Source organism: Peromyscus californicus, unplaced genomic scaffold (assembly GCF_007827085.1).
Source record: "Peromyscus californicus insignis strain IS unplaced genomic scaffold, ASM782708v3 Scaffold_12__1_contigs__length_115047231, whole genome shotgun sequence".
NCBI classification, from domain to species: domain Eukaryota; kingdom Metazoa; phylum Chordata; class Mammalia; order Rodentia; family Cricetidae; genus Peromyscus; species Peromyscus californicus.
The window spans coordinates 70660793-70674480 of NW_026294413.1; the positions used below are offsets into that span (position 1 = coordinate 70660793).

At 40.6% G+C, this 13688-nt stretch overlaps 1 pseudogene and 2 gene segments (V, D, J or C); all 3 read right to left on the minus strand.

Moving 5' to 3' along the window:
• Positions 1-4564: 4564 nt before the first annotated feature.
• LOC128106646 (T-cell receptor alpha chain V region CTL-F3-like) lies at positions 4565-5113 on the minus strand. The segment is given in 2 exon segments: positions 4565-4932; positions 5062-5113. Coding segments are annotated over 2 exon segments (420 nt in total).
• Positions 5114-6365: 1252 nt separating this feature from the next.
• Positions 6366-6908, minus strand: LOC128106657 (T cell receptor alpha variable 13-1-like; annotated as a pseudogene).
• A 6086-nt stretch (positions 6909-12994) lies between these two features.
• Positions 12995-13688, minus strand: LOC128106668 (T cell receptor alpha variable 22-like). The segment is given in 2 exon segments: positions 12995-13464; positions 13637-13688. Coding segments are annotated over 2 exon segments (522 nt in total).

The following is a 13688-nucleotide window of genomic DNA, read 5'->3' on the forward strand; positions in this document are numbered from 1 at the left end:
GAGAGAGAGAGAGAGAGAGAGAGAGAGAGAGAGAGAGACAGAGACAGAGACAGAGACAGAGAGACAGAGAGAGAGAGACAGAGACAGAGACAGACAGAGACAGAGACAGACAGAGAGACAGAGAGACAGACAGAGAGACAGAGAGAGAAAGAGAGAGTGACTATGGACTTGACACTGGTTTTTGAAACCTCAAAGCCTACCTCCAGTGACAAAGTTCCTCCAACAAGACTATACTTGCTAATCATTCTAATCCTTTCAAATAGTGTCACTTCCTGGTGACTAAGAATTCAAATTTATGAGCTTCTAGGGGCCATTCTTATTCAAACCACCACATTCCAATCCTGGTGCCCATAAACTTGTAGATATGTCACAATGCATAAACATATTTGTTCCAACTTCAAAAGTCCCAATAGTCTATCACAGTCTCAACATTGTTTAAAAGACTGTCGCTTCTGAGACTCAAGGCAATCTCTTAATCGTAATGCTGTGTAAAATTAAAATCAAACAGCAGATCATATACTTCCAACATACAATGGCACAGAATATACATTATGGTTCCAATAGAGAGGAAAAGAAGCACAGTAAGGAAATGTTGGATCAGAGTAAAACTGAAAGCCATCTGGGCAAACTACAAACTATGCATTTTTGTGTCTGATGTCAAAATGCTCTTCAAATCTCCAATTCCTTTCAGCTTTGTTGACAGTAACACACTTCTTTCTCTTGGGCTCATTGCACTACCTGTTAGCAACTCTCCTTGGCAGATACCCCAAGACTCTAGCATCTCTAGCATCTTGGGGTCTCCAAGATAATCCAGGCTTAACTGCCACAACTTCATATAATTGCCTCTCTGGACCTCCATTCAGGTACATTCCTGCCACATGCCTGACCTCGGTGGCTTTCCTTAGTTGCAGAGGGAGATTCTACAGAATTCATCCTTGATTCTAAAGTAGAACTCATGTAGCCAACACTGCCAAGTTCTACTGCTTAGTGGTGCTACAACATGCCAACTTATTTAATTACATCTTTACCAGCTTTATGAGTTCAATTATCTCCTTCACTTATAAGCTTGGATCTCCTAGAAATCATTGGAGGCCTGGCTGGCCTCAAAATCAGAGATCTGCTTTACCACCACATGAGGACACCCAAATGGTGATGTTAATGTTATTATAAACTAACATGTCTTCACTGTCTCTTGGGTCTCTTTAAATATTTTCCAGCTTCTCATTCCCTAGGAAGCTCAGGGTTCTGTCTTGAGATACCCAGTGTTTCCCAGTTCTCTGTTCTGCATCTTTAAGGATGCCTTTGCTCTCCTGCTGACTTCTCTTCTGCTTGCCTGCCTATACTTCCTGCCTGGCTACTGGTCAATCAGCATTTTATTTATCAACCAATCAGAGCAACACATATTTACAGCATACAGAACAATATCCCACAGCAGTGGCCATGGTAGGTTCTCCTCTAGGGTCTGTGACCTCTTTAGACATGGTTAGGTAATTAGGTTTGCATTTTTGGGCCTAATATCATTCGTACTGAGCAGGGCTTAAGTCAAATAAGACACTTATATTACCAAAATACAAGTGCTACATTGCATCCTTGTGGATATCTTGCCATTGAGGTCATTGTTTTTGGTTCATAACCTTTATATAGCTTGGTAGATTTATTTATAGCTTTTCCATCTTGGAATCTTGCACATTCTATGAGAACTCATTCTTTGGGAAGAGTCTTCAGGTCATTTCTAGGTAAATTCCTCCAAGTCCTATGTCTGAAGTATGTGGTATTCTTAGCAAAAGGGTCTTATCTACAAGTTTTATGAGGCAATCAAAGCAATAGAAATAGCCCATTTCATTGGAGAAGACTCTTGAAGCCCCTGACCAGCAATTTAAAAGCAGGTGTCCCATGCCTGGCACTGGGGTCTCTTTATATTAGATTTAGCATTCATTATAGGTTTGACAAGCACTCATCTCAGAGATCCTATTCTATGCTGTGCCATAGGAAGTAGATATTTTGAGTTCAGAATTGCAAGTTAATATTCCATTTTGCTCCCTAACCAGTAAGATAGAGTGTACGTTTACTAACAGACCAGTTACTCTGATATAATCATTACATGTTCTATGCCTTTATTTTTTTATTCTTCTCTCATATATTACATTCCAGCGGCAGTTCCCCCCCTTCTCCCAGACTCTCTCACTCCACCTCCCATTTCCCCCAGATGTAAAATCCTTCTCTTCCCTCTGAAAAGAGTAGGCCTCCCAGTGACATCAACCAAACACTGTTGTTGGATATTTATTCAGAGTGTATGAAGATATGTTGCTGTTTTACTTCATCTGCCTCAGGTGCCTTCTGATAGGTTTAATACAGACTTCAATAGCCAATAGCTAGGCATGAAAGGATAGACAGGAATTCCAGACAGCAAAGAACTCTGGGAGGAATCTGAGGCAGGGGATTCACAAGTGAGACAAGAAGGAAGTCAGATGTACAGAATGGAGGAGAGGTATTGTGCCATGTGGTAAAATGTAGATTAATATAAATGGGTTAAGTTATAAGAGCTTACAAGCTTTAGCTAAGGCCAAGATTGCATACTTAAAAAGAAATCTCCTTGTCATTATTTGGGAGCTGACAGTGCAAAGAAAGACCTGTTATGAAATATGGCATAATAAACTACAATAAGACCAGGCACATATCATCACACATCAAAGCTGGACAAGGCAACCCAGTAAGAGGTAAAGGGTCCCACATACAGGCAAAAGAGCCAGAGCCAACCTCCTTTCCCACTGTTAGGAATCACACAAGAAAACCAAGGCACTCAGCCATAACATATGCAGAGGACCTAGATCAGAACCCTACAGGATCCCTAAACTCAGCAATCCAACATGAGTCCTAGTCAGTTGATTCTGTAGGCCATGTACTGCTAGTGTCCCTGAACAATCTGGTTCCTCCCATACTTCTTCTCCCTCTCTGCAGGACTCCCTTATCTCTGCCCAGTGTTGACTGTGGGACTCTGCATCTGCTCCCATCAGCAGCTAGATGAAGTCCCTCTGGTCTTCTTGATGATAGTTCTGCTAGGCTCCATCCAGTACCAGATGTGTATTTTTTTTGCTGTTCTTTGTCTACAAAAATATGAATCTTTCTTAAGAGACTCTGTGGTCTTTGATTTCAGATCGTTCTTCCTTTACAGAGATATAAATATGGTTACTAAAGCATTTTATTTTAAATTAGTGCTTTGTTTCCAGAGCTGAGATGGATCAAAACCTTGGCCACCTTACCCACATTCCAGAAGAATTATCAGAGAACCTAATTCTAATTCCATGTGAGTGACTACACTATGGATTTAAGCAAAGTGCAATAGCATATGAGAGTGGACACAAAGTGGGAAGGATTTCTGCCTCCTACACAGTGTGTAGGAAAGAGAAGGAGCTGCCTGTCAGAGCAGCACCAGCAGAGGTCCAAGAGCTGTATTTCCTGAGCAGCCTCATTAAATGAAGGCTGTTGAAGAGTGTGGTGATTTGAATGAGAATGGACCCCATAGGCTCATATATCCTTAATGCTTATTTCCCACTTGATAGACTGTTTAGAAAGGATAAGGAGGTGTAACCCGGTCAGAGGAGGTGTGTCACTGGTGGTAGGTTCTGTAATCCTAAAGCCCAAGTCAGACCCAGTCTCTCCCTCATTCTGAATTTTGCTTGTGATTAGATAGAAGCTCTCATTTACTGTTCCAGGGACATGCATGACTGCCTGCTACTACACTCCCCACCATGATGATCATGGACTCACTCTCTGAAACAGTAATCAAGCCCCCAATTAAATGCTTTCTTCTACAAGTTGTCTTGGTCATGGTGTGTCTTCATAGCAATAAACAAATAACTGAGAACAGAAGTTAGGTTAAACCTACATAACACGAACCAAGAAGAGAAAGTATCTAAATTACTTGTGGAGTGAGACTGAAGCAGATTTTTTTTATTAAATATTTTTTCATTTTACATACCATCCCCAGTTTCCCTCCTCCACTTCTCCCAGCCCCACACCTCCCACTCATCAAACCCCCATCCTCAGGGGGGGGATAAGGCCTTCCTTGGATAGTCAACAAAGTCTGGCATACTAAGTTGAAGCAGGGACTGGCCCCTCCACCCTGCATCAAGGCTGAGTAAGTTATCCCACCATAGGTAATGGGCTGCAAAAATCCAGTTCCCATGGTGAAATACTTAGCACTCTGGACTTTGAAGCAAATTTTTAAAGACTAGAGTCTATGTTCATTATTTGGGTCATCATAAATTTGTAGAATAATAACAAGATTGTTGGAGAACATAAATCACTACATGTTCTAAGACAACTAGGTAGAGATAAATCCCATGTCAGGGTTTTCCTTGAGAGTTTTCTGTGAGAGGTCCTCCATTTGGGGAGAAAACAGTGGTTCAGGGGATCAAAGCCCGGTTGTCTGTAGCAATGACTTCCATCCTATCCTGTCAGAATATCCACAGATTCCTAGGTTTCTAGGAATTTGATCTGAGATTTCTTGCTGATTTTCAGGAGGCTTGGTAAACCCCACTTAGAGAAGGCACACAGCCCTCCCTCATAGGCCACTCCCCTCAGGCTCCTGCACCCTGGGTTTGTGTGCAGCTTCCCCTGCAGTCTCCCTCACTGTGTCACTCAGAGCACAGTAGTACAGGGCAGAGTCTGCCAGCTGCACTGAGGACTTCTGCAGGTGGAAGGAGCTGCTGCTCTTATGGAGAGTGGCCTGGAACCCTTGGTGCTCTGTCTTCTTGTTGTCTGTGGCGCTCCTCAGGAGTAGCCGAGGGGCTTTGTTGAGATATTGAACATACCACCAAAGGAAAGTATTTGTGTAAGTAGTCTGATAGGTGCAGTTCATGATCACAGGCAACCCCTCTGTGACAGTAACCATGCCTTCTGTCTGGGTCACTGAGTCTCCATTGCTCCTTCCTGAAAAATCAATAAACAAATAAATAGATATACAAATAAGGAATCATTTTGGTATGTGAGGAAGAAGGTAAAGACTTGTAGAGCTGTAAGACAATGACATCCTCCACACTTAGGGTAAATGTAACTTACTGAGCATGAAGAGGAGCAGCAGAACTGAGCAGGTATCAGGAAGCATGTTCATAGGAGAAAATGACACTTGGTTCTTGAGTGCACCAAACTCACAGGACAAGTCTCCTGTAGGAACTTACTGAAACTCCTCACTCACAAACAAGGACCTCCTTCTGCACAGTGACAGTCTGTCATGTGAAGCCACCACCTGGATGCAGACATTAACCACATCTGAAGAGGCAGCGCCCTCTGCTGATTTCCCTTCAAACTGCACCACAGATGTCTGCATAATACATGGTGAATAAACCTGAAACCTCACACAAAGGATGCAGGTCTCAAGTTCACAGTGGGTGCCTGAAATCACCAGTGTTACTGAACTATGTGTATACATTTTTATTTAGTGTAATAGATGTCCATAAAATAAGACACACACAGACACATACACACACACACACACACACACACACACACACACACACACACCACCTCTGATAAAATTTATCTAATTATTCTCATTTTATTATTTCTTAGGTAATATTATGCAATTAATTTTGATTATGCTCACCTGCTCCCTTCAATCCTGACAGATCCATTCACTCTTCCCTACAAATCCAGTTTTGTCCATCTTTTTTAAAAATAAAACACCTCAAGGTTTGCATTATACAATGTGCTGCACATATACACTTGGATGTGTGCCCTCCAGTGGAGGGTGGACTATGGACCAGGGGATACACCTTTAAAGAAACCGAGTCTCTCTCCCAGCAGCTTCGAACTGCCTATAGCTCCTTAGCTAAGGGTGGGAATGTGCACCTTCCCTCCTTGCTGGAATTGCATCTGGTCTGATCCTTTGCAAGTATGTGTGCTGTCAACCTCTGTGAGTCCATGTGTGCAGCTGCCCTGCTGTATTCAGAAAACACTGTCTCCTTGTAGTCATTCCCCACCTATGGCTTTACAGTCTTTCCACCTCCTCTTCCTCAGTGACCTCTGACCTGGGGATGAGGGCATGTGATATAGATGTCCCACTTGGGGCTGAGTGTGCCTCAGCCTCCTCTTTTCTGCAGCACAGGAGATTCTGATTCTCTGTGACAATCACCACGTACTGTAGCAAGGAAAAGGGAAGAACAAAATTATATTTCAATTTTTAGAATACATTTTAAAAACAAAGGAGAAAATGTCCAAAATTGCTTCAGTGACCCTAACCTACTATATCGTGTGTTATTAATGTCCACACTGCAGTTGGTGCTTGTCAACTAACAACTGACACATGCTGCACTCAAGGCCTGTGACACAGGATGTGGACTGGGCTCCAGGCCCTGTGGCAGGTTTCAAGACAGACTGCAGGTGCATGTGGAGCAGTGTGCACTTGCAGCACAGAAGTACATGGCAGAGTCTCCAGGCCGGGTGTCTGTGATGTGCAGGGAGAAGTGTTTGGTTTTCTTATCCTGTAAAACTATCAGTCTTTGCTCCTGCTTTCTTTCCACAGTTGAACGAACGTCAATCATGAGCTGAGGATGCTCTCCAGGTCCTTGCTTATACCAAGGGAAGTAGGACTGAGAGCACTGTCTGTGTAAGTGCAGTTGATGACTGCGCTGGCTCCCTCCTGGACTCTCAGGGTGGAAGGATGCTGCTCCACCTGCTCCCCTTGGATCACCCCTGTGCAGAATGATGGAAAAAAAGGAGAAATGCTGTCAGGTCACAACCTTGCAGAATTATCTTTTTTTAATAGTAACAGAGAAAACCTGACTAAAATAGAGTTCCTCCTGGATGCCTCAGAAATGCCCACTGACTATTCTGTGGTCCTAAGATCTTAACTCACCATCGAGCTGCAGCCACAAGAACATGAATAAAGTAGGTACAAATGTCTTCATTGTCCTTCCAATTAAATTAAGATCCGGTGTATATTGTGATGACTAGCAGGTCAGCTACAGCTACCAGGGTGTTGTTCTCTCTCAGTAACAATTCTACCTCTTGAGTCATCCACTCAGCCACTGTGAAAAAGGCTGTGCTTCTACCCTAAGCCTGCACAATCAGCATCCAGGAAGTGAATCCTCTGCATTCTCTCCAGCAGCTGAGGTCTACTACCACCTTGTGGTTGTACCCTCAACCAGTGAGACCTCTGCTTAAGTGTTCTCTGACCTGTGAGGGACTCAGAGACATAAAACAGCAAAATATTATATCAAGTATATAGTAGTGCTGAGAGATCAAGGATGGTATTTGTACACACTAGTGAGCCGGTTTCTGAGATTTAAATCAAACACAGCATATGTATAATGCTTCATATAAAATGTATATATATAATATTTTCATATATAAATTCATATGTAATATATTCGTGTGTGTATGTAACAACATTTCTTCTGTCTAGAACTGTATTTACTAATCCACTCCCATATCCCAGGATTCTCAGATCATTCATCAAGGAACTCTATCCTTTTCTTGAAGACACACACAATCAATAATTGTCCTGAAGAGTTGTGGCATTTGGGAAAAGGCTTTTTCAGGTCTCTCATGGGCTTTTAGTTGCAAGGTTCTTTCTACTTCAGTGAGTTCTTGTTAACAATGCAGATATGATGTTTTTATGAATGCATCTTTCCTTCCAGAGAAGTTGACATGGAATCAAAAGTACACACAGCTACTCTTAGGAACATTCTCAGAGGTGATTACATCTTGAGGATGGCACCATCTATGTTACTCACTCCCACAGCATCTAGACTGAATCACTGATAGAAGAGCAGTGCTGAATATCCTGGAGAATCTGCCAAACCTTGCAATAACCCATCTCTCCTCCTTCCTGTGGACCCTCCCAGCACCCCCTGCTTCTAGCCCATTGACTTTTCTTTCTGTCAACTGTGAACAGCTACAAAGACTGTCTATCTGGAACTCAGTGTGCATTGCAGGCTTGGGAAACTGAAGGCCATTTCACTGTCCTTCCTGTCTTCCATTTCAGTTCCCTGGTACCATCCCCAGCCCTGTAACTGACCACTGACCTGTCCTCTCACTCTTCCTCCATTCACTGAGGACTCAGCAGACCCTTGCTGCATTTCCTTTCCTCCCTCTCCCCCACTGCTTTGTGTCACATGACAGTAGAGACACTCCACCTAGGAGCCTGGTGGTACAAAAAAAAATCTTTGATCAACTCTAATCCTGTAAATGAAAAACTTTTATAATAACAATTTTAAAACACTGAAGAAGGAAATAGAAGATATCAGATAGTGAAAAGACCCCCCCATGTTCACAAATTGTCAGGATTAATACAGTGAAAGTAGCCATCTTCCCAGAACAATTGAGAGATTCAGTGCAATCTCTGTCAATTCAAACACAATTCTCCACAAAAACAGAAAATTAAAAACAAAAATTTCAGCTTTATATGGAAACACACACTACTTAGGATAGATTAAAACATGAATAATGAAAGAACTGCTTAATGTATCACCATCTCAGATTTCAAGTTGTGCTGCAGAATAATAGTCAGAAAAACAGGATTATAAATAAATAGACATGCTGATTGGTGGATTAGAATCAAAGACCCAGTCATAAGTTCACACACCTATGCACACCTCGTTTGATAAAGAAGCCCAAATACTACATACCAGCAAAAAGACAGCATCTTCAACAGATGGCTGTGGTCAAACTGAATGGCTACATGTAAAAGAGTGTAAACCGAATAATTTTTACTGCCCTGTACAAAACTCAAGTCCAAATGGATCAAGGACAAGAACATCCATCCAGATACTCTGAATCTAATAAATACAAATGTGGGATAATCTTGAACTCATTGGCCTAGGAAAAGAATTTTTGAACAGGACACTAATAGCACAGTGACTGTACTGCTATACTTTCTCATCAGGAACACCAATCTCAAATAATTATACAGAGTTATTATTAATTATGAAAGCTTGGCTTAGCTTAGGCTTGTTCCTAACTAGATCGTATGCCTGAAATTAACCCATATTTTTTTAATCTATGTTCTTCCACATGGCTCGTTACCTCATCTCCATACTGCCCAACTTGCTCTCTCCACTCTGGCTGCTGACTCTGCCTTTCTTCTTCCAGAAGTTCACTCTCTGCCCAGAAGTTATGCCAATTCTCTCCTGCCCAGCTATTGATTGTTCAGCTTTTTATTACACAAATCACAGCAATACATCTTCACACAGTGTACAAATATCCCAAAGCAAGCCATTAAAATAATAATTGAAAAGTGGAACTTCATGGAACTGAAAAGCTATGTATGGGCAAAGAACATCATCATTTGAACAACGTGGCAAGTTATAGAAAGGAAAAGTATCATTACCAATTGTACAGTTGATATAGGGCTGACATCTAAAACATAAGAAAAACTAAAAAGCCCAAATATCAAGAAAAGAAACAACTCAATTTAAGAAATAGGTACAGATCTAAAGAGAGTTCTCAAAAGATGAAACACAAATGACTGAGAAACACTTAAAAGTTCAAAACTCTTATTTTTCAGGGAAATGCAAATTAAAAATACTGGGAGATTTCATCTTACACACATCAGAATGGCCAAAATCAATAAAAAAAATGATATCATATGCTGGTGAAGATGTAGTTTAAGGGGAACACGCATCCATTGCAGTTGAGAGTGCAAACTTTAAGACTCACTAGGGACATAAGTATGGTGGTTCTTCAGGAAGACAGGAATAGATCCAGCTCAAGATTCAGCTAGACCACTTTTGGACGTATACTCATAGGACAATATATTCTGTTATAGAGACACTTGCTCATAGATATTCGTTGTAGTATTTATAATAACAAAAATTGGAAACAGCCTAGATGTCCATCAAGAGATGGATAGATAATGGAAATGTGGGACATGTCTACAATGAAATATCCCTCATCTATTAAGTCATGAAATTTAGATGTAAATTTATGGAGCTAGAAAAAAATCATCTTGAGTGAGGTAACCCCAACTACAAACAACAAATATAGTATGAATTCTCTGACATTTGGATTCTAGCTTTTAAGCCTTCAATAGGCTTGCCACAATCTGTATACCTGCAGAAGTTAGGGATAGAGTAAGAGAGAAGGAAGGATTTCCTGAATAGGTGAAAAATAGAATAGATAGTAAAGAGATTGGGTTGGAAGGGTGGAATACGAGGATTAAGCAGAAAGGAGGAAGGAACAGAGAATAAGGGTGGGAATACAGGGAGAGAGAAAGCACAAACTAAGCACATTCTGAGAGGTCATGGAAACCTTCTACAGCAGAAGCTTTATATATATATATATATATATATATATATATATATATATATGTATATACATATATATATAATATGTATATACATATATATTCCTAGTATATTCTTAATATAATGCACATATATTATATGAATCAATGAAATCACCAAATAACAGGGAAACAAAGCACCAGCTAGACACTTCCTACCAACAAGTGAAAACTCCAGTGCCAAGGAAGATGTCATCTAACTGAGTTGTTGGCCAAAGGGGACCCATGGAAATTTTCAACAACTCAGGCTATTACCAAGGCTATTGGTTGCTCTTTACAAATTGATGGTAAAGTACTATTCTTGTTGACAATATCTACAAATTTCTTTGAACATGGAAAAGTTGAGCTGGTTCCTAATTAAAGCTTTTACTCCTATGAACTTGTGTCCATGGTTCAGGAAGATACCCTGAATGCTACCAGAGGAGAAAGGTAAACACCACCTTGGCTATAAATCCTTTGATCTACAATAGTGACCACCATACATGATACACTGGTATGATAATGGCACAAGTGATATTGGAGTGACCAACCACATTCTGAATGGACTTAAGGCCCACTCCATGAGATGGAATCCATGCCTGATACTGCTCTGGTGGCCAAGAACCTGAGACTAGATAGGCTGTGGATCTAAGGGAAAACCAAATATCATTGTCCTCCTAAACATACATAGTAATATAATGACTTCTTATGACTTTCTGCATTACCCACAGATCAATGTCTTGTTTAGCCATCACCAGGGAAGCTTCTTCTTGCAGTAGATGGGAACAAACACATAGATCCACAACTCCTCAACTGGAAAATATGCAGACAATGAGAGACCTTGAAACACCCAGTTGTAAATGGAATGTCTCCATTAAACTTCTTCCCTCAGGATTCTGGAAATATTATAGAAGAAGAAGCAGAAATTGTATAAGAGCCAGTGGGGATGGAAGGCACTAAGGAAATAATGTCCTCCAGTCACAATAAATTTGGCTCACATAAGAACTCATGGAGATGACAGCAACATGCAAAGGGGCCATACAGGTCCTGTACAGAAGTGGTCCAGTGCTGAGAAGAAGAAGTGGACATCATCCCCCATACCTAACCAAGAAGCTGTCTACAATTGAAAACTGCTCACAAGGAGAAATTTAGTTTTTACCAATGCATTTCACTGGGTATACAAACCACACTTTAGGGTAGGCCTCATGCCCAGCAAATGAACTCAGTTGTATTTTTTGTTCTTTTGTTTATTTTTATGTCTCTTAATGCTTTTTGTGGGTCATTATTAACATATTTGTCCTTGCTTATATATTATCATTTCCAATTTTGTAGATTTATATATTTGTGTGTGTGTGTGTGTGTGTGTGTGCATGTGTCTTGGCAGTTATATGAGATTCTCATGCGAATTTGTTTTTTTCTGTTTGTTTTATTCTGTTTTTTTTTTCCAAGTCTCTGTTTTCTAAAAGGAGAAAAAGAAAGTGTGGAGTTAGATATGTGCAGAGGTAAGAACATGCCTATAAAGGTACAAGAAACTTACAGAACAAATAGATTGGACCAGAAGAGAAAGTTCCCTTGACATGTAATAAAACCCTGAACACATAGAACAAGGAAACTATATTAAAATCACAAAGGAAAAAGGCCAAGTAACATATAAAGGCAGACCAAGTAGAATTACATCCTATCAACGATTCCTACTGTAGAAGCTGTCACTTCTAATGTCACTACTTCCAGCCGTGCTCACATGGATCTTATTGACAATTAGGAATTGTTTATCATCTGAGAAGGGCAGATAATCTATATATGAAACAGATGTACTTGCAATGAAGATGAACATGAATGGATCACAAGTTGTCAGTGAATTTGTGAAACTCTAGAAAGTAAATGTTTTAGTCAATCCAGTCACTGTTGTAACCACTCAGCTGCTGTTTCAACGTGAAAACACAATGGACAGACAAACTGTGAATGAGTGAGCACGGCTGCTTTCCAGTTCCTTACAGAGACAAATGGCAGGACAGAGTTTTTCAACTGTGGGAGATAATCTGTCAACCCCTGAGAAACAGCAGTTGTATGGACAGTATTTAATTATTATATAATGAATTAGTCCCCTATGTGACCTATAAGAGGGTCATACTTTTACTTTTGAAAGCAATGTTTTAATGAGAAGTTATCCACACACACACACACACATATATATATATATATATATATATATATATATATATATATTACATTACAGATGTGTAAATATTATGGTAGAATTAATTGCTGCAAATATTATTGTGATATAAATTCCAAATATATTTCTCTAGTTTGCCATTTATCTTTCGGTTCTGATCATTTTTATGTGAAATATTTGTTTTATATTGCATAATTGAATGCATTATATTTTTAAAATGATCAAGACATTGTAGAAATGACATCATGATTTAATAATAAGATTTGTTCACCTTGCCTTTCTACAACTTAATCTATCAAATCTTCACATTTAATTCTTTTATCAACTTCATATTGAACAGATGAGCTGGAAATGTTTGTATCATGCTCTCTAAACAAAGGATGGAAACAGTTGCTTTAAACTTTCAATTTTGAGAAATGATTCAAATGATTCTGGGATATGTAAGAGAAGTTTACATTTCATGACATTAGCACAAGCGTTTGATAAGTAGTGTTCATTTCAGTCACGCTGGCTGACGTTTCTGAACATTTAAGCTTCTCCAAGTCAGTGCTATGTCAATCTGAATTTAGCCATGAATTTCTGCTGTGGTAATTTTGGGTTTCCTCACAACTTCTCTGTAATTGGTGGAGATCTGATAAAGACACAGCTGTGAAAGGCCTCCTGTAGAGTCTCCCTGGGGCAGGGCTGTAGCTGCACACCCAGCTGCAGTTTGGGGCCAGGCTGCAGGCTTGCTGGGAGCACTGTGCATCAGTAGTACAGAGGTAGGTGCCTGAGTCCTCCAGCTGGGCATCTCTGATGTGCAGGGTGCTGTAGCGCTCCTTGGAGTTGAATGTTGACTTTAACCTCCCATTCTCCTTTGTTCCTGAAGCCAGGTAAAAAAGATTGATGAGGCTGCCCCCGGGATTCTGCTGGAACCATTGCACACTTTGCATGGTGGTAGAAAAATTGCATCTCAGAGCAGAACTGGTTCCCTCATGGAGACTCAGGGCTGGAGGACTCTGCTCCACCTCAACTCCTCTCACACCTGTTGGGAAACAAAAGCAAACCAGAATCAGTGAGAAGTTTTCACCCACACCTGTCTAATATCCCAGGAGACACCATGAGGAGACTGCACAGGAGCTTTGGGTTGGCTCATTCCCCTCCACCACTGACATTTCTGGAGAATCCCTAAGGAAACTTAGATGAGCACAACTCACAGCAAGTCCACAACCACAGAATCCCCAGCACAGCTCCCAGTTTCCTCTCCAT